This window comes from Cladophialophora psammophila (assembly GCF_000585535.1).
Source record: "Cladophialophora psammophila CBS 110553 chromosome Unknown aczJe-supercont1.13, whole genome shotgun sequence".
In the NCBI taxonomy this organism is placed as follows: Eukaryota; Fungi; Ascomycota; class Eurotiomycetes; order Chaetothyriales; family Herpotrichiellaceae; genus Cladophialophora; species Cladophialophora psammophila.
Window position 1 is genome coordinate 1,060,240 of NW_006912934.1, and position 23,813 is coordinate 1,084,052.

The window sequence follows — 23,813 nt, forward strand, 5'->3', positions numbered from 1 at the left end:
CCATGCAGACCGTGTCACCGCCGCTCGGGCCGTCAACACCGTTGCTGTGCGATTTGATAAGCAATCGGGGCGCTAGACGGGGCTGGGGGGCGTCTTCTCCAGGCCATTGGCGGAACGTCGATGTGGGGGTGACAGGAATCTTTCTGAGACGCGGATCACATCATCACCAACCGCCATACAGATGGTGCAGACATTGGCGACCAAGATCCAAGGCCCCTCTGAGATTGGAAGACCGTTTCTTGAATTCGATAAAAGCTCTGGGGCCTGCCTTCTCCGTCTTCTTTCCATTCCTCCCTCCGTGACATGTCAATTAGGCCCGGTCGACTCTCCAGGCTGTGTGCTACACTCAACCGAACTCCGATTCTGGCGTCTGCAAGGTCCCTGCACATTGAACCGCTGCGGCCGGACCCCGCTTCGTCCCCTGCCTCTGTCTCGAGACTTGCGGGCCTCACAAGGCAATTCTCCTCTTCCTCCTCGAGGATGGCTCCGATCACGAAGCAGTATGACTACATAGTCATTGGTGGTGGATCGGGTGGGAGTGGTGCTGCCAGAAGAGCAAGTGGATGGTACGGTGCAAAGACATGTATCATCGATGCAGGTGTATCAGGAGGCTGCTGCGTGAACGTTGGGTAAAGCAAGAAGCCTACGAATCGAGTGAGGCACATATACTGATCTACCATCCCAGTTGCGTACCCAAGAAAATGACCTGGAACTTTGCGTCCATCAGCGAAGCCATGGCAGCAGGCAAACACTACGGCTACAAATTCGGCGACGGCAACTCCTTCGATTTCAAGACTTTCGTCGAGAAGCGCGATGCCAGAATCAAAGTCCTCAACGGCGCCTATGAGAATAACTGGGCGAAAGAAGGCATTGATTTGATCAAGGGCCAAGCAACATTTGTTAGCGAGCACGAGATGGAAGTCAAGCCCAAAGATGGGGGTGAAGCATTCAGGGTAATGGCACCGCATATCTGCATTGCGACTGGATCATATCCGACAATCCCGGAAGGGATCAAAGGCACAGAATACGGCATTACCTCCGACGAGTTCTTCCTGATCAAGCATCTCCCCAAGAAGATGGTGTTTGTCGGCGCAGGTTATATCGCGGTCGAGCTTGCAGGTGTGATGAACGCCATCGGCGTGGAGACGCACCTGTTCATCCGTGGCAATACCTTTTTGAGAAAATTCGATCCCATGGTTCAAGAGACCATGACCAAGCATTATGAAGAAATCGGCGTCCACGTACATCGAGAGCATCCCGGTATCAAGGAAGTCATACAATTGCATCCTGGTAGCGCAGACGGCTCCGATCCTCGAGAGAAGCAGCTTAAGTTAATAATGAACGATGGCTCGGAGATGATCACCAATGAACTATTATGGGCAATTGGGCGAGGTCCAGAAACGAGGGGATTGGGATTGGAGAATATCCCGATGAAAACGAACAAAAACGGTCATATTGTGGTGGATAAGTATCAGAACACATCCGTTGAGGGTGTTTATGCCCTCGGAGATGTTACAGGCCAGGTATACGAAACTCCAGATCACCAAAATGGATGTCCTTCTGACCATTGAGCCAGGCCGAACTTACACCCGTCGCCATCGCCGCCGGTCGCCAACTAGGTAACCGCGTCTTTGGCCCTCCTGAACTCAAAGAGTCGCACCTCGATTACGAACGTATCCCCTCTGTTGTTTTCTCGCACCCTGAAGTCGGCGCCACCGGCCTTACCGAGCCCCAAGCGATCGAGCGCTACGGCAAAGAGAATGTAAAAGTGTATCACACGAAGTTCTCGGCTATGTACTACGACGTGTAAGTGATTATCAGCTGCCCGGGACTTACAACCAGAGAGACCTAGGGATTCTGGACTAATTGGATTTTATTAGATACCCACCAGAAGAAAAGAAGAAAGAACCGACAGAATTCAAGATCGTGTGTCAAGGTCCGCGCGAGGAAATCGTGGGTCTGCATATCCTGGGCCGAGGAGTAGATGAGATGATGCAGGGCTTTGGGTGAGTGCTGACTACTGATTACCAGTCTCCCCCGTGGCTTGTCTGGAAGGGATACCTGCAAATTTTGTTTCGGTTGGTTCTGTGCTGTGGCTAACAGTGCAATCTTCTAGTGTTGCCGTCAAAATGGGCGCAACAAAGAAAGACTTTGATAGTTGTGTTGCTATCCATCCGGTACGTTTTCCATCGTCATCCCTCCCGATCTTGCTGTGCCACTTGGGAAGTCAGACTGCTTACAATTAGAATAGACCAGCGCAGAGGAACTCGTGACAATGAGGTAGAAAATCCAACCGTCCCTGTGACCTTTCTCCGGGCATAGAATTTTGCTTAGATGGTCTTAATGAGGAAAAGAACGGCATAGAGCAAGCTCGTCTTGGTACATAACTAGGTATCTTGCACCCGTTCGGCTACACCTCTTTGCACTTCCAGAGACCAAGAACGCCGCGTCTGCCATCTACACATAATTAGAGTTGTGTCGACTTTGAGAATGCGATTGCCAAGACAGCATAGACTTTCAAACTTGGCCCGACGTTGAAACCTTTCCTCGTTCATATATATATCTCCTGAGTACAAGCCACTTGCGTCCTCTTCTTTTTTTCAAGCACTCCTCAAACCCCCTTTCCACATGTGTACAAGGGTTTGTCCTTACAGAGCCCATACCCTCTCTGCCCCACTAGCATCCCTCACTCCGTACTTGTTCATGCGCCCATACCACAGCCTCAGCCCGGCCGTAACGGCGGCGACGAAGAAGCCGCAGGCCGCGCAGGTGAAGTTGCCGGTGGGATAACCCTTGTGGGCCTCGTCGGCCTTCCAGATCCACTGGGCGATGATCTGGCCGATGCCGGCGGAGCTGTTGTTGAGGGCAATGGCGAAGGGGATGGTCAGGAGTGACGGCGTGTTGCAGGCGACCCAGTTCGCCATCGAGGGCGCGACGGGAAACGCTCCACACGCTGCGAGGCACAGACAGCCGTACCGCGCGCCGTATGCGTCCGGCGGCAGGAGGCCCGCGGCCAGCCAGCCCGTGGCGCCGACCAGCGAGGCCAGCGTGATATGCACGCCGCGCGCGTTGAAGTGGTCCGCACTGTACGATAGCGTGATTGCCACGACGAAGCCGACGCACCACGGCGGCACGGTCAGGAGTTGTGCGTGGATCGACGTGTAACCCAGACCGTTGACGATAGTCGGGGTGAAGAATGTGAACGAACCTTGTGGGACGACGTCGGCGATCTGTGAGTCAGAACGGATTACACGGTCAGCCTTCCGCTGTGAGATGTCTCAAGATGGCGGGCCGGACTCAGGGGTCGAGAGGGGGAGAGAAGGGGAGGGGAAGATAGGGCGGGTAGCTCCTGATGTGTAGTAACGGGTGTGTTCGGTCGAGAAAAGAAGAAGGGAGGAAAAGAAAACTCACGTATGCAATGTAATGCGCTAACATCCTCGGACTGAAGAATGTCGCAACAACCTCCTTTCTCGAAGCATGGCTCCTGAGATAGCCGCCTCCTCTTTCCTTCAACCGGTCCTCTGCGAACCGCTTGTCCGACTCGTTCAGAAACTTGGCGCGGGCAGGGTAATCAGGGAGGAAGAACAAGAAGGACGCCGAGATCAGTGTGATGATACCCTCGATGATAAACAGCCACCTGAAGCCTTGGAGGCCGGCGGAGCCGTTAATGTGGCCCACGCCGTAAGCGATTGCGCCTCCGAAGGCACCCGCCAGGTTGCAGAAGGCGACAACGCAGGCGATGCGGACGGCGCGCTCGTTGAAGCGGTACCAGATCGTGATGAAGTAGACGATGCCTATAGCCAAGGAGAATTGGGAAATCAGTCTTCATGATCTTGGGATTCGGCGGGACCAACTCCAGATTGTTCCACCGGAATGGTTTCTGTTTTTTTTCCCAACGACAATTAAACCAAAGAACCAGAGGATTCTAGCATCCCTCCTGCTCCATTGAAACCTGGGGGAAACCGGGAGCCTCGTTACCTACCTGGGAAGAAACCGGCCTCAAAGACGCCGATCAAAAACCTCAACACAACGACGGTAGCATAGTTCTGCACGCCGGCAAACCCAAGTGTCAACGCGCCCCACGCGAATAGCAGGAACGCCAGCCACAGCGATGGCCGCACCCAGTGCTTCATGACATAGTTGCTGGGCACCTCGAACAGCGTGTAGGCGAGGGAAAAGAGCGAGACGGTGACGGCGTAGCCACCCGCTGTCATGTGCGTCTGCTGCAGCAGGTCGTCGCCTGTTTCCGAGTTGAGCACCTTGGAGTTGCCGATGTTGCCCCTATCGAGGAAGTTGAGCAGGTACACCCAGCAGCACAGCGGGAGGATGCGAATGTCCAGGCGCCGGTTGAGGCGTCGGTTGCGCTTTTCGTACTCGATGTGGTCGACGACGGCAGCGGCATCTTCGTCGCTCGACGGCGGCGATGCGATGACCGGTTTCTGTACCGACGAGGTCTTATTAAAGAAACATGGCACCTCATGGGAAAGGTTTGTGAGGGAATGCCGGTGTATATGTAAGTGTGCTCTGCTTACCTCTGGACTTGTATCCTCGCGATGCTCTGCGGGCAGTGATTTCTCCATTTTTTTTTTAAAATCTCTCCCTCTCTTTTTTTGCTCTCTTTCTTTCTTTTCCTTGCTTTTCGAGATAGAGTCTGAGCTGGGCACCTACCTGGAACTAGGGAAATCCCAACAGGCGAGAGAAGAACGGCTCAAGGAGGGGGCACGTTGCATCTTCACTCACCTTAATATCATCGGCCTCCGGTGGCATTCGTGCGAAGATCAACTTCCAACGGAACAAACCCGATCGGCAACAAGGCCGTCATGCCCGGCTCGTTCATCTTGCATCACACGTTCTGGCAGTCCGAGACAGGGTCAGGGGCCCCATGGGCGAGTCGGCATATGAGAAATGAGGGACCAGAAGGTGATGTGGGATGTGGTATGAAGATCATACATGGAATGGCGTTGGTGGCGTTGTTGCTTAGACCAAGGGATAACTGCGGGCGGCGCGGGGAAGATGCTGTGTGGATGCTCAGTACAAGGCGGAGAAAAAGAGCCTATTGATGCATTGTCTCTCTAGTGCAACGGTGAACCAAAGGGGGGCAAAGACCGAAGCCCAGACCCGCTTCTCCAAATATTCCTACAAGACGGCATAGTAGAGTATCGCTTGGATCATCCTCTGCAAGCTGGTTGGGTCTCACAAACAGTCAGACTGTGAGCCCGGGTATTGGTGTGCCGAATAGTCCATTCATCTCATGACATGTGCTGGAGAAAACAGAAGTCAGACAAACAAACAACGATCCATCGCATGAGAACAGACACGAGGCTGCTTCATCCTACAAACACGAGCCTGTTACATCGTACAAACACAAAACATCACGTCGTACCCAGCTCCCAACAACCTTTCAAACTCAGGAGTATGCATCAGAATCTTCCTGCTCTTCCTCACTGAGGTCAACATCGTCCTCCATGCGCGCATAATCTAGCATCCCGTCATCGTACTTCCCCTCAGTCCGATGAGGGATGATGCTCTTCTCAATGCCAAAATCCCGAATGATATCCTCCCAGACGTCAAAGTCAAGTGTGAAGATGGCTTGGTTGCGTTGTGCCTCCTGCCTCTCTTCTAGAGTCTTGAGCTCTTCGAGGCGCAGCGTCGGCAATCCCTGGCTGTCGAGTTCCAGAGAAACCTTTCCTTCCTTGATCAGAAAGCTCACGTAAAACATGTTTTCGACTGTCTGTCCAAACGATTTTGGGTTCACGCAGAAGTTGAAAAGAGGCAAACCCCCGTTGTCAGCTATTACATTCCTCTGCAGGATCTCTCGCAGGTCTTGGTCCGAAAGGTCTCCTGTTGCGTTGCGGACATCTGCTTCTGCATTGGCTCGGCTTGTAACCATAGCCTTTTGCAGAAGCCGCGCAATCTCGGTGCAGATCTCAGTGAGACTTGCCGATTCTTGCCTCTCCAAGTCTCCGTCGTCAAGCCGGATCGGACGCACTGCTTGTGTGGATTGGGTACGGGCGTCTTGAGCCCTCCGCTGGGTTTGTTGCCGGACTTTTTTCTGCACCGATAGAGGACCAAGGAGAAAGCCAGTCAAGCAAGGACGTGAGTTGTACAGGAAGCAGGCATTCTTCCCCAGATACTCCCAATTCATGGTATCGCCTTCGTCGTCTTCATCCGCTTCCTGACGCCGTCTTCGCCGTCGACCTTGAGTTTGAGTGCTTGGGACTTCATTCTGATGACACTTGCCTGGCTCGTTACCCTGTTTCATAAATACAATGCATTTGGTGATGAAGTCGTCCACGTCAATACAGGTTGTCCCATCACCCAGAGTCATATTGTTGATCTTTCTGGACGACAGCGCTGCAGTTTCGAGGAGCAATCGCGAATCAATTGTGGCTTCCGAAGTTTGCTTGACATTCTTGTAAAGTTCATCTGCTTCTCTGAGAGTCTCCTCGAGGCCTTTCGAGTCAGGCCGGAGATATTCGGCCTTGGAATCGTTGAGTTTCGCGAAGAGACTGCGCAAACCCCTGCGGACTTGGCGTCGTTCTTCGGGATTCTGGTCAGGATCATAGTATTGTTGGGCCGATGGGGTCTGTGATTCTTCTCCCCCTGTTCTCCTTCGCTTTCGAGAGTCGCCTGGAGTTCCACCCGACATATGGACTGCAGGGCTCGTTCTCTTCCTTTTCCCACTTGTACGACGACGCTCGTTCTCTTTATCGGAGCCGTACGCCTGAGTATCAGCGGAACGAGCGTGCGAGGTATCTGGTGTATGAAGACTGGGAGAGCTCGTGAGCCTCTCGTTCTCGGTATCAGAGGAGTCTGCGCGGGTGTTTAGACGGGCCATGGTTGGCGCATCGCCAGCAGAAGCGAAGTCAGAAAGATGTCTGTTTGCTGCAGCTCTGGCTGGGTTTGGATTCAATAGGCGCGGTTGGAGTTGCCTCGACTTTGTCTATAGACTTAATTTTGCGAGCACACTGCATTAAAGAAAGTTATTGGATGAGGCGACAGCAAACACGTTGGACCTTGGGAGGGGTTGAGGCTCAGCAAGACGCGGCGACGTGATCCTCAGCGTGATAGGTACGCTAATCCAATTTAGGTTAGCATATCAGCCTTTCCTTTTACTGCCCGCCTTGTTCATCGTCTGTCAGGCTTCACTCCTGTTTGATGTGGTTGTGCATCGTTTGTCCATCGCTTGATGGGAACTCGCTACTTTAACAGCTTCCCAGCTTTCCACACCATGGACAGCTGGCCCTCTGACCTTCCATCATGGATACATACACCTTTGCAACCTCCCGTCAAATAGACTTCCCAGTCTGTGTCAGAATGTGAGTGTCTGGCCACCTCGCTCACAATCCTGGATCCGTCCCGCCCGTTGCCATCAAACTCCAGACTAAGTCAAGGCCATTGGCACTAATTCGCATATAGCAACACGTTGGAGGGCAAACAGCTTTCCTTCCCGTATAGTATCTTACTGAAACACCCGGAAATACGCCACGTTGGATCGGTCCAAAATACGAATTCAGAGCTGTATGTTACTGCTCAGCTATGGGCCGAATCCAAACCGCTAGGTGTCTCTATGCAAACGCCCCACACATTCTTCAAGAACAGCAGAACCTGGAATAAATGGCTGGAGTTGCCTGTTCTGGTCAAGGACTGCCCAAGTTCCTCACAGGTTGCTATCACTGTATGGGATATCTCAGCCTGCCCTGAGAATGGTAGCATCGATCACGCAGTGCCATTCGGCGGCACCACCATCCCGTTATTTGATGAAGATGGTACGTTGAGGAAAGGTCGCCAAAAATGCAAAGTCTATCGCCGGAAAGCTGCCGATGGTCAATCGCCTTCCAGGACGCCACACATTCCCCCTCCAAAACGTCGGAAGGCAAATGAACAGCCGCCTCCTCCTATTCCGGAAGAAGAGGAGCTCGAAAGGCTAGAGCAACTCTTCAAGAAGCATGAAATGAACGACATTCCTCAAAACGACTGGCTAGATCAGCTGGTCTTTCAGAATGTTGGGAAGAAAGCCCGTGATGTTGAACAAGCTGCACGAAAACGATCATCTGTCAACAGACCCCCAAAGCGCAAGTCGGCTGAGATGATATCCGCAGGATTGAAGGATACCGTGAACGGATACGGCGACGTTGACGCAGACACCATTTCTGATGAGGACAAGGATGATGATGAACGGTTCACTCTTTATGTCGACTTTCCCCGGTGGGATTTTCCCGTCATCTTTGAAGATTATGGCTATGAACCATCGAAGATGATGAAAGAGTTTTCAAGTACTCCTTCGGCTTCAGCAGTGGGGGCAAAACCTCCACCGGAAGTCCGATATGGTCCAGGTATTGCCCCAGGCACGTCGGTCGTTGACGACGAGGATTACCCTGTGGTCCAAATATTCGACCCCGAGCAGTTCCAAAAGGAAAATCCTTGTGAGAGCAAACACCGTCGGCTAGTTCGAAGCGACAGGAATGCATTTTCCGACAGTGATCAAAAGCCAAATGCCAAAATGAGAGACGAACTCAATGAGATTCTGTCGTATGGCCCTACGCAGGAGCTGAGCGCCCAAGACAAGGACGTCATCTGGACATTCCGACGACACTTGAGTCGTGAGAAACGAGCTCTGACCAAAGTTGTCAAAGCGACCGATTTCACCAATCCAAATGAAGTTCGTCAACTTGTTGAACTAATTCCTAGATGGGCCAAGATTGATGTTGATGCCGCCCTCGAATTACTGGGGCCGACCTATGATAACCCAGTTGTCCGTGCCTACGCCGTTGACCGTCTTCGACAGGCCGGAGATGCCGAATTGCAGTTGTACCTTCTCCAACTTGTTCAAGCGCTGAAATTTGAGAAGTATGAGAGCACCGAAGAAGGTCTTCCAGCTTCGTCGTTGGCGAAATTCCTCATTGACCGTGCTGCAAACAATTTTATGCTCGGGAACTACTTGCACTGGTTCCTCATGGTCGAATGTGTTGATCAGAGCACTGACACCAGCGCTGCAAATCGAGCAGTATTTGCAAGAGTGGAGTATTATTTCATGGTGGAGTTGGAAAAGCGCGATCCGAGTTTGCGCAAGACGCTGTTGAGACAAGGCGAAATGATCACGATTCTATCGAGCATCAGCAAGGAGATCCGTTTCAGCAGAGCCAATCGCCTGCAAAAGATCGAGTTGCTTAAGAAGACTCTGGCTGATCCCAAGAACGAGCTCGTCAAAATCGAGCCGCCAATCCCGCTGGCGCTCGATCCCGAAGTCCAAGTATGTGGAGTCTACCCCGATGAAGCCAATGTCTTCAAGTCATCACTGTCGCCGTTATACTTGAGCTTGAAAATTGCAAATGCCGCTGAGGGCTCGAGTGCATCAACACCACGAACGCAGACACACGGCAAATATCCCATCATTTTCAAGACAGGTGATGATCTCCGGCAAGACCAGCTCGTCATCCAAATCATTACACTCATGAACAACCTGCTCCTCAAGGAGAATCTTGACCTAAAGCTCACTCCGTACCGCATTCTCGCAACCTCGCCATCAGCTGGTGCTGTCCAATTCATACCATCCACAGCTCTTTCGGTGATCTCGGCGAAGTACAAGGGGTCAGTGCTGGCCTATCTGCGCGCCAACAACCCCGACGCATCTGGACCTCTTGGCGTCCGTAAGGAGACCATGGACACATATATACGATCGTGCGCGGGCTACTGTGTAATCACGTACATTTTGGGGGTTGGCGATCGCCACCTGGACAATCTCTTGCTTCAACCATCGGGCCATTTCTTCCACATCGATTTCGGCTTCATCCTTGGACGAGACCCGAAGCCCTTTGCACCGCTCATCAAGTTGTGCAAAGAAATGGTGGAAGGGCTGGGTGGCACCACGTCGCCGCAGTACGCGCAGTTCAAACAATTCTGCTTCACGGCGTACACGACGCTGCGCAAGTCCAGCTCCTTGGTGCTGAACCTGTTTAGCCTGATGGTCCAGAGCTCTGTCACAGACATAAGGCTGATGGAAGAACAGATGGGAGGCATGGGCGGTGCCGTGGGCAAAGTGAGGGAAAGGTTCAATCTTGATGTCAGTGAAGAAGAGGCAGTGAGGGCATTGGACCAGGTGTTGGCAGACAGCGTCAATGCTGTTTTTGGCGTGGTCATTGATAGACTCCATGAGTTTGTGCAGGGTTGGCGGGCATGACTTGGGCCTTCTGTTCCCTGTTCACCCTTGGCTTCCATGTCGGCATGAAGCTGTCAATGGAATGGGTTCATTGCTTTGCGGCCAACTTCAACACGTCATTCGGCACGTATTTCGTATTCTCCTTATCCATCTGAATCGTCCGGAGCATCACGATTTTCTCTTCCCTGCCGACCGTCTCGTCTTCAGGGAGGTACTGTTTCCAGTATCTATCGAAATATGCCCGGGGAACTCCGCAACGCAACCCATCTTCGACGGCCTTGCGGATGAACACGATATACTCCTTCGACATGATGCCCGGGGTCGTCCGCTCGACATCCACGTACGTCGTCGCTTCGACTTCTCCATGCTGCTCACCACCCCCCGTTGCTGCTGGCTCGACCACCTTCCCTTGGGAATCGAGTTCAATTCTACGAACTCTGAGCTTGCGCTTCACGTGCCACCAGTCGATTTCCTCGCTCTTGTCCAGCGCCGCTTCGTGCTGTGCCGTAAGGAAGTGCAGCGTCCCATAGACGACATCGTCACGATCCCCAGTGGGCACAATGTTCCCGAAGCCGGACTCGGCGATGATGAATTTCCAGCCCTCCAGCACCGCGAGGCCGACGTACAAGCTCCCGGGACAGCGTTGTTGGAGGGTGCGCGGGGACAGGTTGGAGGCGAAGCCGAAGTAGAGACAGCTGAAGGGAGGGAGGTTGGAAGTCTCTTCGGCGGGCGGTGCGTTGGTGGGTTTGGTCTCCATTTTTGGGTGGTTTAGGATTATGGGATCTTACCAGTTACGACGTTATATCGATGCGGCGGGGAGAGCCCACGAATATAACTTATGTTGGTCTATCAAGTGGACTTCTAGCGTTCCTGGAGGACATGAAATGCGATGGTTTTCAGATTATCAGTAATCATGGATTGTAATGAGCAGTGATTCCGTAGTCTTAGTAGTTTTTAGGTAGTAAGGTCAATGTTGTCGATGTTGAAGCTAAAGCTGTTAGTTGTTTGCCGCAAGCGAAGCAGGAAATTCAAGGCGGGGTTCATTTCTCGTTTCCCACTCTCATTTCTCCACAGCCATTATCGCCTGCCATCGCCTCACGTGTCGACATAAATACAACCCCGGCAGTCAGTTTCTCACCCAGCAGATTCACCGAGAATTACGGTAGCTACCTTCTCTATCTTCTCCTTACAAGCTATCCCAAACTTGCTCGCTCTCCAACAAAATGTCGGCCGAATCCCAACCCATCTCAGCAGAGCGATTTGCTCTGGCTATTCAAGACCTTCCTGCCGAGAACTTGTACTCCAAGGCCCAGGAGATCGAAAATTCGATTGCGCACCTCGAACGCTCAAATAGGCAACTTCAAGAATACATCGATAGTATCAGATCAGACACTAGCCTTTCGGAAAGTACGAGGCAAGAGGGGGACAAAGACTGCTCGGACGCAATCCAAGAGAACCATATCGTGATCGAACGACAAAAGGAGAGGGTAGAGCTGTTGAAACGTGAGGTTGAGAGAAGGGGAGGGAAGTGGCACGAAGCTGACACCAATGGGAAGTTGAACGGTGCTCCAGAGGAGGCGGCAACAAGTTCGACGGAGACGGAGCGGATCGCAGGTGGGAGATTGACGGACGAGGAGTTAAGGCGACAAATGATGGATCGGCTCGGAGGCGGCGACGACGATGATGACAACGAAGATGGAATGCATTTGTGACCAACTACCTGAAGCAAACATGGTCGAGAATGCGACACCACCGTCGCGCGGCAGAGTCAGCGTGTCGAAGCAATCCACGCATTTCCGCTAGCATGGTCAAAGACACAGCAGCATGCCCGTCGCAGTCACGGAATTATCTCCTTGCGACTACAGAACATTCATATTCTGGCAAATTATCGACACACGTCTACACCCACTCGAGACAATTCAGGCTTGCTCCCTGTGAGTGCTTTCGGGGAATGCAGCGTAAGCAGAACGATTGTACAAAGGCCACATCATCTTGCACGGAGGAAATGGTCAATGATGGCTCCGGATATTTGCACATGTGCTGTTGAAGCGGAGACGCGGAGTGCACAACATCCTAAAACTCTGTCCAACACACCCAGAAAATAGTCAATTTGCAGATATGCTAGACAACTCCGGAGTACTGAGCGAAGTTGCCTTGTTCTTTCTGGTGTTCGGAACTCCATTCGAATGAGTCAAGCCAGCAGATGCATGTGGCAAGGCGACCAACAGGGTCTCGACCGTGATTATTATTCAGATAGGGGTTGCAAAGGGCACGCAAGCCAGCTCGGAACCAGAACGAACCGACTGGCTGACAAACCATGGATGCAAAGGGGATCTTCATGCCTCAAACACGTGCAAGGCTGCGGGTCAGGAAGTTTGAGATCCAACACCAAGCGGCTCGGCCATCTCCACTCCCGCGTCATAGACTCGATTGTTCGCCAAATGAACGATGCGAGATCTCTTTGTCCACCTCTCGATTCCGGATACTTCACATACCGATTCAATCACAATCGGCGGCTTCTCATTCGCTTCCTGATCCCCGAGGTCCTTTCTGAGCCTGTGTGTTCCATGCCTGGAGGTCTGTTCACCCCCCAGTCAAGGTTTCTGTTGACGTCCGGCCCATGTCGGATGCATCGATTCCCATTATGAAGCCTCGAGGGTGTGAAGCCTGCAATGACGTCTATTAAATCTGATTTATGTCCTTCCCCCAGCCATGCCTACTTCAAGCGTGTTATCTGAACCTGGATCTTCGTATTGTACCCCTACCACTTAGGAACATGGAGGACCTCTTCCGGGATACAGTTGTCGGACAGATACTACGGCTTGTTACAGGTAGAAGGATTCTTCAATATCCCGAGGAGCGCGATCCTTCAATATGGCAGAGATATCTGAATGTCGAGAAGTCGGCCAACATGGCCATCCATGGCAGCACGGCTCCTCCTCAACAAGAAGAAAAGGAACTTCCTAGCACATCTTCGTCTGGTCCACCCACACCTCCGGCGGAAGAGAAAGAGCAACAACAAGGGATATCACCATATTATGACCAGGCCACGACCCCAGCCGAGGCCAAGGAACAACCGGGTCTGCAATCCGCCTCTCAACACACGAATCCCAATCTCCAAACGTTCTCTCGTCGTTCGTCGGGCTCGGCGTCAACAGCCAACGAGGTCGAACACGTCCTGGTCAATACTCTGAGTGGCACAAGAATCGATCCCGAGAAGGGACGGAACGCAGACATTGTGGACTGGTATGGTCCGGACGACCCAGAAAATCCCCGAAACTGGAGCCGAATCAAGAAGATCTGGGTCACTTTTGAGATCTGCCTGTTGACCTTTTCCGTCTACATTGGCTCCTCAATCTATACGGCCGGTATCTTGGACGTGAGCGAAGTCTTTGGAGTCAGTCGTGTCGCTGCCACTCTGGGTCTTACCTTGTTTGTACTGGGCTATGGAGTTGGCCCAATGTTTCTAAGTCCCTTGTCCGAATTGCCGCAGACCGGCAGAGGACCGATTTATATTGGAACTCTTGCACTCTTCGTCATCCTGCAGATTCCTACTGCTTTGGCGACCAATTTCGGCATGCTGCTGGCGTTCCGCTTCATCACAGGTTTCGTGGGATCACCTCCCCTCGCCACCGGAGGCGCTACAATTGGAGACATGTATTCTCCGGCCAAAAGAACATATGGTATGGCTGTATGGGGCATTGGAGCCGTGTGTGGGCCCGTCATGGTGAGTTCATCTCCTCTTCCCAAAGACCATGTTCCGGCCGGAATTAGCTATTGTTGTTGTACCCCCAATGCCGGTATAGGCTCACAAGTACTTGCAGGGTCCTCTAGTTGGAGGCTTCGCAGCAGAATCAAAAGGGTGGACGTGGACAATTTGGGAGTTGATGTGGCTCTCCGGATTCACCTTGGTCCTCCTGCTGTTCCTGCTGCCGGAGACATCTTCGGCCAACATTCTCTACCGGCGCACGATGCGCCTTCGCAAATTGACGGGCAACCAAAAGCTCATGTGTGAACCCCAACTGATCGGAGAACAAATGACACCGAGGGAAATCATAATGATGACTCTGGTCCGCCCTTTTCTCTTCTGCTTTACGGAACCGATGGTCTTCTTGCTGAACATGTACATCGCTCTCATTTACGGGCTGCTGTACATCTGGTTCGAGAGTTTTCCCATCGTCTTCAGCGGGATCTATGGCTTCAGTCTGGGTCTCGAAGGAACTGCGTTTCTGGGCATCCTCATTGGTGTCTTGATCACGCTCCCACCTTTTATCTGGTACCAGCGGAAATACATTGAGCCCAAATTCAACGAGGAAGGCGAGCTGCGACCGGAATGGCGGCTTCCACCTGCCTTCGTCGGCGCCTTTGCCATTCCAATCTGCCTGTTCTGGTTCGGCTGGTCTGCCCGGCCCGACATTCATTGGATCATGCCCATCATCGGGACGGCCTGGTTCTCCGTCGGTGCATTCCTGCTCTTCAACTCGGTGCTCAATTACCTGGCGGACGCGTATCCCGCGTACGCGGCGAGTGTGCTGGCCGGCAACGACTTCTTCCGGTCCTCCTTCGGCGCGGCGTTTCCGCTGTTTGCGACGGCCATGTACGAGAACCTTGGCGTCGGCTGGGCGAGCTCGACGTTGGGGTTTCTTGCCATTACCTTTATTCCTATCCCTTTCTTCTTGTTCAAGGTGAGTTGGAGTTTTTCTCCTTCCCCCTTTCCTCTTCTTGACGGGAGCCTGGTCCGGTGCTGACTGAACGCAACGCAACGCAGTACGGTGAGCGACTGAGGATGAAGAGCACGTATGCTCAGAAGGACTATTAGAGTAATAGAGAAGCACAGCCTGATTCGCTGGGCAGGAAGGACGCTGCAACAGATGGACATGGCACGGCTTCTGATGACAGTGATAGATACCCCTCCTCTCATGATATCCCTGGTTGCAATCGGATCACCTTGGCGTTGACTGTTGACAGGCCGATGATGGACGGGGGTCGTTGTACACAAGAAATTCTACCTATACATACACCTAGGTGGGCGGGCCAGTTCTCTCCTCTCGACTAATGATACATGCACTGCCTCTGCGTATATCAGACCCTGTATTTTGTAATTTCTTTTCAAGCGCCTTTTCCCACGTGGTTAAACTCGGATCTAGATGCTGCACGCATGCCCGTACACGCGGAAATCTCGAGACACAATGGCGACCGGGAACGGCAGCGGTGACTTTGAGCTTTTATCCTTTGAACTCGCGTTGATTTGCCTAGGTAGGTTTCTGGGGTTTGGCGTGTTATTATTATATGTGAATATATGTATATGTATGCGCTATGTACTATGTTACTTATGTTCCGAAGAGTCGTCTTTGAATTTGTCATTGTCGTCATTTCATTCCTGCGGGCCTTCATTTACAACAAAGGAAAGGAAAATGGGGGGGGTGCCGTTGGAGCTTGCGATGGTTTTTTTTTTTTCTTTCTTGTTTTTTTTTTCTCGCTTTTTTCGCTTTTTCTTTTCTTTTTCTCTTTTCCCTTTTCTTTTTTGAGACGCTCGAATGTTGGAAGGAACAATTCAGATGGCGATCCTCGCCACGTTGGTCGGTCTTGCTCTTGTGTTTGAAGTCGAAGTCGCTTTACAGATAGGTCGATAGATAGTGGATTTCTTTTTTTCTCTTCTTATTTTTTTTTTTTGGTTTCGGTTTTGCTTTTTTCGTTAATGGTGAGTTTGGCTGAAACAAGGGAGACGTTGAGACCCGACACGCTGATGGGGCCGTGTTTAGTGGCTTCACCAGGGGACTCTCCTTCTGCTTCCTTCCCTCGTGAGATTCGTTTCATCGAGTTCGACCATTTCTGGTAGCCGTCAAGTCTCGACTCATCCATCTACATGCTGTTGACTGTCCATACCACATGGCCATGTACGCTGCACACCTTAGACTTTAGTGCTGTTGAAGACATAGCCCGCAAAAACAGCCGTGACTTTGACGCTGTCGTAGAACCCAATGACCTCAACAATCTTCCGGGCGCCCGTGTCGTCCAGCTCTGTCCTCATCAGCCACGCATACTGCATGTCGTAGTTTGCACCGTTCTTGCCCACTACGCCCTGACTCCGCCAGTTCACCGTTGCCCAGTCGCCGTCGGCAAAGATGTGCTCGACGATCGGCACGGGGAGGCTAACCAGCACGTCTCGCAATGGCGTCAGCACTTTGTCGATGTAGACCTGTTTGCCATTGTAGGTGCCCGCGATCGGACTGCTTCCGGTAACCGTCCACACCAGGTCGTCTGACAGGGCAGCGGCGAAAGATGTTCCGAAATTGTCCAGTGCGACGGCTGTGAACAGGGACTCGATGAATGACCGGGTGGCCTCGGTCGTGCCGTTGACACACTTGTGTGGGAATGGGTGGGCCTCTGCCATCATGAAGCTCAGTCCTGCTGGCGCTGAATGTTTCGTCAATCGCGTATCAGTATCTCGTTGGTGGTGATGGTGGATGCCGTAAGAATCGTGATGCAAGTTGCCGTTGCTGTAGGACGAGGACCAAAAAGATAGCAGGACTTGCAGAACGGTGATAAAACAAACGGCCGCTCGGGCCGGGGACAGCATCTTGGGCATGTTTCCAACCCGGGGGCACCCCGGCTGGCACTGGGGAAAAACCAGGCCCTTCCAGTGGTGCTGAGCTCCGGCATTATATACCTATGGCACTGTTTCACCCGTTTCTCTCTCTCCCCTCTTTCAGCGTGCCTTCTAGCTAGGACTTCACCGACAATTGTGACACGTGGTGGACAGCAAAGCAAGCGCGCTCGCCAACACCGCCAGGAGCCTTAGGCTGTGCATTGGTTCGGTACCTAGCCAGACTTTGGAGTCGGTGAAAGGCAAGGGCCGTCGCGTGGAGGGTCCCCGATGTTCTAGCGGACATTGGCGAGCTCGTGGTATGCAGTTAGTTTTCTCGGGTGTCCGAACACAGACGACGTCGATAACACGACTGCTCAGAGACGTTGGAGGGGAAGTGCAACCGGTGCCGAATCGTCCAAAGTGCCTAGCAAGTAGTCGGTTAGTTGATATGCAGTCACGGCCTACTTAGAGTCATCCAGGTCAAGTTCAAAAGTTGTGTGGGTTGTGTGGGTTGTGTGGATGGTGCTGCTCGCAGCTCAACCCAAGTTAGAATGATGCTTGGATGATGGTACATAATGCTGCAATGCGGAGGGTCCCCGGAGTCGGCTCGTCAGGTGAGAGAGATCAATGGTCAATTATTTGGCGTCTGGGCGCGGCTTAGGCGATAGCTGCAGGCACTCGCTCCGTCCCTCGTATACACACCCAGACACCTACGTATAACTAATACCGAGTAGGTAAACAGGGATCCCCTTCTCCCCCTCTATTATGCAATCCCAGGCTATTGCTCGACTCGAGAGTGACCATTTGGCGCACGCCATACATTGCACCGACTACTTGTTAAGAAAGCGGAATATTCTAGTCATTGGTGGTGATTTTCTAGAGCAAGTCAACCTTCCGAGCAGGTATCCGACCCCATTGACCAGAGCAAGCGACAAGTGCAAGATTTCCCAATCCTGATCAAACAAAGGCCCATAACTAGTATGGCAGGGCTTCTGGGAGTGCTCTCGGTATTCACCGAGGCAGTTGAGGTAGCTCTCCTTGTCAGCAATAGCGTTCTTCAGGTCCCTCGCCGCGCCATCTCGCTGTCGAGAATATACGGATTGCCAGGAATCTTTCTACTATTTTTTTGGCAGCCAAATAACTTGGCGTGTAGAAGCACAAATTCTTAGAGAGCTGGACGACACCAAAGCAATGGAATTCAAGAAATCTGCCCAAGATGAGTGCACCATGATATCCGTTGCAGTCCCTAACTTTTCTTGTCTCAGCGTTGATCATGATGAGCTGACGGATCCTAAGCTGCCGTCGTGGCGCAGATTGCCGTGACGCGTTTGTCACTGGACGATTTAGTCGCTCGCACTGGGTCGCTCGTGGCTTTTCTGGTATTCAGCCTCACCTCTGCTCTCATGGCAGTGTTCTATGCGACCACCTAGCAGCGAACAATGGGACGCCTCTTGACCATTAAGCAGGTCTGATTGTGGATCCTTGGAGGCAGCGTATCTGAAAGCTTGCGAATCATCCCCGGACTTGATGAAATCGTGAATACCATCCTTGCAATACTTGAGGGGATCCTTATCGAAATTTTTATGTCGATCAAAGACCGAAATTTCAACACTAGGGTCTCAAAGACCTAGATGTTGATACTCTTCTCATCGACAATCCGCAAATTCATGAGCGTATGATAATGAAAGGATGCTTCGCACCAGCAGTGACCGCTGGTTATAACACTATTCGCGCCGCAGATGGCACTCACTGCATCGCTAGTGGCATTGGTCACTGCTCTTGGGATTTATCTTGGCTTCACTTGGACTCGAGATCTCGACACACAAGCGGGTAATCATGATAGCCGAAATGTCTTCATCATGGACATAGTAGGCCTTGGGGTGTGCATATTGATCTACTCGATATCCAGCCTGATCCAAGATCAAGACGTAGGCAGGAAGAACAAGATCTCGTGCACAAGAAATCTACCGAACAATGGTGAGAGCCGGAAAGAACTGAAGTGCAGGTCTCGACGTTGAAAGGCTGCATTACTTGTGGGCGTTAAGTTTCATTGCACTCTGTTGAAGAAAATCGAATGGTCCAGAAAATGGCGAAAGACATTGGTTTGTTTTGGATATATGCTCTGCGAGCTCCTCCGAAGATTTCTTCGTCTCGTAAACAAGAACCGAAGCCTTTTCCATTCCATTTCATTGGACCGCTTTCTTCCCAAAAATGGCCGTTAGCAGCTTACAGAGGTTGTGTCTAATGGTCGTTTCAACAGCGGCTACTATTTACCAAGAGTAGGATTTGGAAGTTCAAATTTCCCGCAGCTCCCGCTGGGCCACTCCCGGGCAGGCTATGGTGATTGATGGAAGCCTGCAGAGGCATCTGTACCTGATAATCAGAGGGAGTTGAAATAATTCGCTGGGTAACCCAAGGAACTCGAATGATGGCTTGGAGGTAGCAGCCAGGAGCCTGTCCGACACAGAGGTAAGGTAGGCAACCCATGTTGGAACCTTGAGAGGTTGATACATCGCTGTGTTGACCCCAGGTAAGCAATCACCCGTACCGTGCATTCTCACTCTCCTCGTCGAACCACGCAGGGGGGATGCCATAATTGATCACGGTGCTCTTGACCTTTGTGTAACTCTCATAGGCTTCCACGCCGTTCTCCTTTCCCATTCCGCTCTCTTTGAACCCTCCCCACGGCGACGAGGGATCGTTCAAGTGATGCCCGTTGATCCATACAATGCCGGCATCAATATCTTCCGCCATCCGGTGTGCCTGCGAGAAGTCGTTCGTCCAGACCGACGCTCCCAATGCAAAGTGGCTATCATTGGCTATACGAATGATATCCTCCTCGGACTCGCATCTGACGAGCGCGATGACTGGACCGAAGACTTCATTGCAGGATAGGTCGGAGCCATGGCGTGTTTCAATAATGGTGGGCTCGAAGAAAAACCCCTTGCCCGCCACTGTGGTCGCGTTGCCGCCGCAGAGGATCGTGCCGCCCTCCTTTACGGCACGGTCCACGAAAGCGGCACATCTCGCTTGAGCCGCTTCCGAGATGACGGCTCCGATCTGCGTCTGTGATTCCTGTGGATCGCCTACCCGCAGGGCTTTGACTCGGCTCTGCAACAATACCGCAAATCGATCGTAAATATCTGTGTGCACGAGCAGACGACTCCCAGTCACACAAGTCTGACCACTGGCAATGAAACTGGTGAAGAGGGCAGCCCTGACGGCGTGCCCGACATCCAGGCTCGGGAGAAGACATACCGGGGCTTTCCCACCCAACTCAGCTGTTATCGGGATCATGTTTTCTCCAGCTCTCGACGCAATAGCCCTGTACGTGGCGATTCCGCCGGTCAAATCAATCTTCGCCACCAAGGGATTCTCACACAAGAATTTGCCCGTGTCACGTCCATAGCCGCATACGATCTGCAGGGTTCCATCTGGCAGTCCAGCCTCCTGAAACAAAGCCCCGAGCCTCAAGACCGACAATGGCGCAAGCTCGGACGGTTTGACCACCACCACATTTCCCGCCGCAAGGGCCGCTGCCATCTTCTTTGTCGCTATGAGAAGGGGATGATTCCAGGGCGTAATCTGCACCACCACGCCGAGCGGCAGGCGGGTGAGGGTGTTGATGACTGGTCCCTTGAATGGCGTGACCCGTCCCTCATGAACACGAGCCAATGAGGCAAAGTACTCCAACCACTCCGGTATGCGTGCCAACTGGGCACGCATCTCACGGATAGGTCGACCTGTCTGCTGCGTCTCCAACTCCACGAACTCTGGGATCCGTGATCGCAGCAGAGCTGCCGCTCTGGACAGAACGGAGTATCGCTCCGAAGCGTCTGCCTTTGACCATTTGCCACGGCGGAAGGTGTGCAAAGAGTCTGAAATGATGGCGTCGACGGCTTCTCGCGACGTGGCGTCCACAGTGCCAATCGTGGCCTCGGTCGCTGGATTGATGACCTGTATTCGTTGGGCGGCCGGGAGCGTATGCACGCCGTCGACCCAGTTGGATGTATGCAGAAAGCCGGGCATAGTTGGGATGGACACGTTTGAGGAGCTGCTACAGTAGGGAGCTTGTACTGTGTCAACCGCGGTGGTCGTGGTCAAACAGCAGCAGTTCATTCGCAATTGCGATAAGGCTTTGCTTTCCTAGATTGGGCTGATGGCGACGCCGCCCTATGCTCGCCCCTCACCCGCCAACAAACCTTCCGCCTTCCCTTTAGAAGAGTGTTTCCCTGTGTCACCAGAGAAGATGGAATTAAGTATATTTTATCGGGCAGTTAAAAGCCTGCAGAGGCTTGGCGACCGGCACTTACCGCTAATGGGAAAAATGAAATAAAAGAAAGAAATCAACTTCTCTTGTCCTGCCCTTTCTAACGCCACTCCGGCATATCATTCGCACTCCCACCAGCTCCTTCAAAATGACAGAGTCCAACCCTCTCATTCTCTACGACATCTCTTCGTCCATACAACCCCGGTCCTACGCACCCAATCCCTCCAAAGCCCGTCTAGCCCTCAGCTTCAAGCGTGTGCCCTTCACGACGACCTGGGTCGACATCCTCGACATCCCTGACGTCCGCAAGGGGCTCTCCTGCCCAGCCGTCCGTAAGCTCGACGATGGCTCCGACTTCTACACGCTGCCCATGCTGCAGAATCCGGCTTCGGGCAAGGTCGTTGGCGACTCGTTCGACATCGCGAACTATCTGGAGGATACCTTTCCAGACTCAGGCGGCTGCCTTTTCCCCCTAGACTCAACCTGCACTGGACTCGACTACGAGAGCCCGAACAAGGACACGGTATTTTTCGCACCCCTGACTAGAAGAGAGGGGTCCAAGAACAAGGCCTACGCAAGGTTCAACGTGCACGTCGACGCTACCTTCTCTGCCCACGTGGTCCTCGTCGCCCAGTATATGCCCCTCCCCCCGAACACGGCCGAGGCCATAAAAGCCCTCTTCGTCAAGCGCGCGCACTTGAGCTCTTGGGATGATGTCTGCGTCCAGGGAAAGGTAAGAGAGCAGATCAAGGCGGCGTTCAAGATCGCGCTCAAGTCACTTGCCGACCTGTTCATGGTCCACGAAACAGGACCGTACCTTGAAGGCAAAGAGGCTAATTATGCAGACCTGATTGTGGGCGGGTGGCTGAACATGCTTTCCGCCACCATGCCCGAGAAGGAGTGGAAAGACTTCAGGACGTGGCACAATGGAGTCTTTGCCCGGCTGCATGATGCCTTGCAGGAGAAGTATTTCGAGTGCAAGTAGAGAAATGTTGAACTGAGAACTGTCAAGCTGATTGATTGACTTCTAAACTGCCACCACATACCACATTCACGGTGGCCAGAGTGAAGGAGAGAAACATTCCGTGAAAAGATGGCCATGACGACGTGAGCCTTGTCATACGTGGTGGATCGCCAGCACCGGTGATTGTCCCAGATTTTTGTCCTTGCGGGCATGGAAGCAACGATTTCCAGCCTACAATCCTGCATCTCATGCCGATGATCCGGAAGATTCATGGCCATCATGGTCGGCAGCCTTATAAAGAACTCCCAAGTTTACCATTCTATAGGACAGTGTTTCCCCCCAGCCTGTTCTATTTGTGACCCTGACGCACCTGTCAGAGGAAATATCTGGGACGGAAGTGCTGCACGAAGCAGCGTGGGATTGCGGACAAGAGACTTATGAGCGAAGAATGGCTAAATGCACAATCGGAAGACTTCCTGCAACTGTCGCATTTCCGAGGACGTCACTCTGCTTCGCCCCGTTTGTTTGACATTGTTCACGAGCTTCGGACCCAAACATCTTCGACAGATCCAACCCCAATTTCTGTTTGCAAGCCTTTCACACCATCTCCGATCCCAAACGAAAAAGCATCAAACGACCATTATGGCTCGATTTGGTAGATTTGGCGGACGTGGCTATACACGCGCTGACGCCGGCACGATAAGTTACGGCGCCAGCTGGCCGCTCAAACAGAGCGCATCGGCCAACCATCCTTGCCGAACACTGGCTGCATTGGATCTCGTTAATCATTGCCCTCAGCATCTCCGCATATTTCATTGCCCGCCGCAATCACCATACGCATCTCGTCGGCTGGATAACTATTGTAAGTTCCAGACTCTGGCCCAATCAATTGGTTCGTGGGCTGCTCATGATGTCCCTCAGGCCTTGATCGATGCCTCGGTTTATTTGCCGATATTGTTCCTTCCCGCCGTCGGCTCCTACAATGGCTTTTTGGTCCCTGCAGCTTGGGTCTTCTCCTACTTACTTCGGAGGAACTTGTGCCCGTTCTCCTTCTGGTGTCAACAAGTGCGGCCTAAAGAGGACTCTAGGCAATGCGTTCCTTCAAGAACCGCGAAGCCACTCACCCAGAGAAATCGGTAAGGACCACCAGCACCAGCGCCACTGGTGACACAGCCCCGGCTTACGACCGTGGTACTGGTGCTGCCCCTGTCTAAGACAACAGGTACTTGAAGATCGATGTTACTCATTAACTAACCTCCCCCCCTTTGATTACGAGGAATACGAATTTACCGGTACAAGGACAGATTAAATCGGCCTTATGCAGGAGAGAGACATAGGTAACTTTTCGGCTTAGAGGTTGGAATACATTTTCCTTATGATTATAATCTATGACTTGTTAATAACTAATATTAATCCAACGACGGCGTGTAATGCATGGCAACTATGCAAATGGCTTTCCTCTAAAGAAAGATCTTCGAATTGTTCAGGGCATAGCCAGTTCCCTCTAGGTTAAGCATGCCACCATAGTAGTAGGCAGAGAGTGAAGGACTGTCTTTTGAGGCAAAAGAGATGAAACTCCAGCACCTCCGCTGTCACAGAATCGCAGGGAGTGTAAGCGTTACTCACGGTTCCATTGGGAACGCACCCAGATCATCCTGCAGTAAAGAGTTGTATTAGGAGGTATATCCTAACGTGTCCCGCGCAACGCGCAAGCCCGCGTCGGATAAACTTATCCGAAGTTGACCCGGACGCTAAGGCGGCAGCGTCTTCTATCTCGATGCGGGATAAGGCAAGGCTAGCCTTGCTCGGAACATCAACATCACCTGCTCCC

At 52.4% G+C, this 23,813-nt stretch overlaps 10 protein-coding genes across 10 annotated transcripts; 5 read left to right on the top strand and 5 right to left on the bottom strand.

The window, feature by feature from the left end:
• Positions 1–480: 480 nt before the first annotated feature.
• On the top strand, positions 481–2,246 carry A1O5_08504 (glutathione reductase (NADPH); the record flags this gene model as incomplete). The annotated part of the gene is made up of 5 exons (XM_007749086.1): positions 481–629; positions 686–1,523; positions 1,577–1,806; positions 1,881–2,006; positions 2,117–2,246. 5 exons carry the CDS (start codon positions 481–483, stop codon positions 2,244–2,246), a joined length of 1,473 nt encoding a protein of 490 aa, XP_007747276.1.
• A 402-nt stretch (positions 2,247–2,648) lies between these two features.
• Positions 2,649–4,580, bottom strand: A1O5_08505 (uncharacterized protein; the record flags this gene model as incomplete). The annotated part of the gene is made up of 4 exons (XM_007749087.1): positions 2,649–3,230; positions 3,412–3,794; positions 3,983–4,439; positions 4,533–4,580. 4 exons carry the CDS (start codon positions 4,578–4,580, stop codon positions 2,649–2,651), a joined length of 1,470 nt encoding a protein of 489 aa, XP_007747277.1.
• Positions 4,581–5,407: 827 nt separating this feature from the next.
• Positions 5,408–6,838, bottom strand: A1O5_08506 (uncharacterized protein; the record flags this gene model as incomplete). Its single annotated transcript, XM_007749088.1, has 1 exon — positions 5,408–6,838. The coding sequence occupies one exon, from the start codon at positions 6,836–6,838 to the stop codon at positions 5,408–5,410; it is 1,431 nt and encodes a 476-aa protein (XP_007747278.1).
• A 422-nt stretch (positions 6,839–7,260) lies between these two features.
• Positions 7,261–10,180, top strand: A1O5_08507 (phosphatidylinositol 3-kinase; the record flags this gene model as incomplete). Its single annotated transcript, XM_007749089.1, has 2 exons — positions 7,261–7,319; positions 7,420–10,180. 2 exons carry the CDS (start codon positions 7,261–7,263, stop codon positions 10,178–10,180), a joined length of 2,820 nt encoding a protein of 939 aa, XP_007747279.1.
• Positions 10,181–10,247: 67 nt separating this feature from the next.
• On the bottom strand, positions 10,248–10,916 carry A1O5_08508 (uncharacterized protein; the record flags this gene model as incomplete). The annotated part of the gene is made up of 1 exon (XM_007749090.1): positions 10,248–10,916. The coding sequence occupies one exon, from the start codon at positions 10,914–10,916 to the stop codon at positions 10,248–10,250; it is 669 nt and encodes a 222-aa protein (XP_007747280.1).
• A 466-nt stretch (positions 10,917–11,382) lies between these two features.
• Positions 11,383–11,871, top strand: A1O5_08509 (uncharacterized protein; the record flags this gene model as incomplete). The annotated part of the gene is made up of 1 exon (XM_007749091.1): positions 11,383–11,871. The coding sequence occupies one exon, from the start codon at positions 11,383–11,385 to the stop codon at positions 11,869–11,871; it is 489 nt and encodes a 162-aa protein (XP_007747281.1).
• A 1,064-nt stretch (positions 11,872–12,935) lies between these two features.
• On the top strand, positions 12,936–14,978 carry A1O5_08510 (uncharacterized protein; the record flags this gene model as incomplete). The annotated part of the gene is made up of 3 exons (XM_007749092.1): positions 12,936–13,886; positions 13,984–14,844; positions 14,928–14,978. The coding sequence occupies 3 exons, from the start codon at positions 12,936–12,938 to the stop codon at positions 14,976–14,978; spliced, it is 1,863 nt and encodes a 620-aa protein (XP_007747282.1).
• Positions 14,979–16,070: 1,092 nt separating this feature from the next.
• On the bottom strand, positions 16,071–16,553 carry A1O5_08511 (uncharacterized protein; the record flags this gene model as incomplete). The annotated part of the gene is made up of 1 exon (XM_007749093.1): positions 16,071–16,553. One exon carries the CDS (start codon positions 16,551–16,553, stop codon positions 16,071–16,073), a length of 483 nt encoding a protein of 160 aa, XP_007747283.1.
• A 2,733-nt stretch (positions 16,554–19,286) lies between these two features.
• On the bottom strand, positions 19,287–20,777 carry A1O5_08512 (NAD-dependent aldehyde dehydrogenase; the record flags this gene model as incomplete). Its single annotated transcript, XM_007749094.1, has 1 exon — positions 19,287–20,777. One exon carries the CDS (start codon positions 20,775–20,777, stop codon positions 19,287–19,289), a length of 1,491 nt encoding a protein of 496 aa, XP_007747284.1.
• A 389-nt stretch (positions 20,778–21,166) lies between these two features.
• A1O5_08513 (uncharacterized protein) lies at positions 21,167–22,003 on the top strand (the record flags this gene model as incomplete). The annotated part of the gene is made up of 1 exon (XM_007749095.1): positions 21,167–22,003. One exon carries the CDS (start codon positions 21,167–21,169, stop codon positions 22,001–22,003), a length of 837 nt encoding a protein of 278 aa, XP_007747285.1.
• Positions 22,004–23,813: the final 1,810 nt, after the last annotated feature.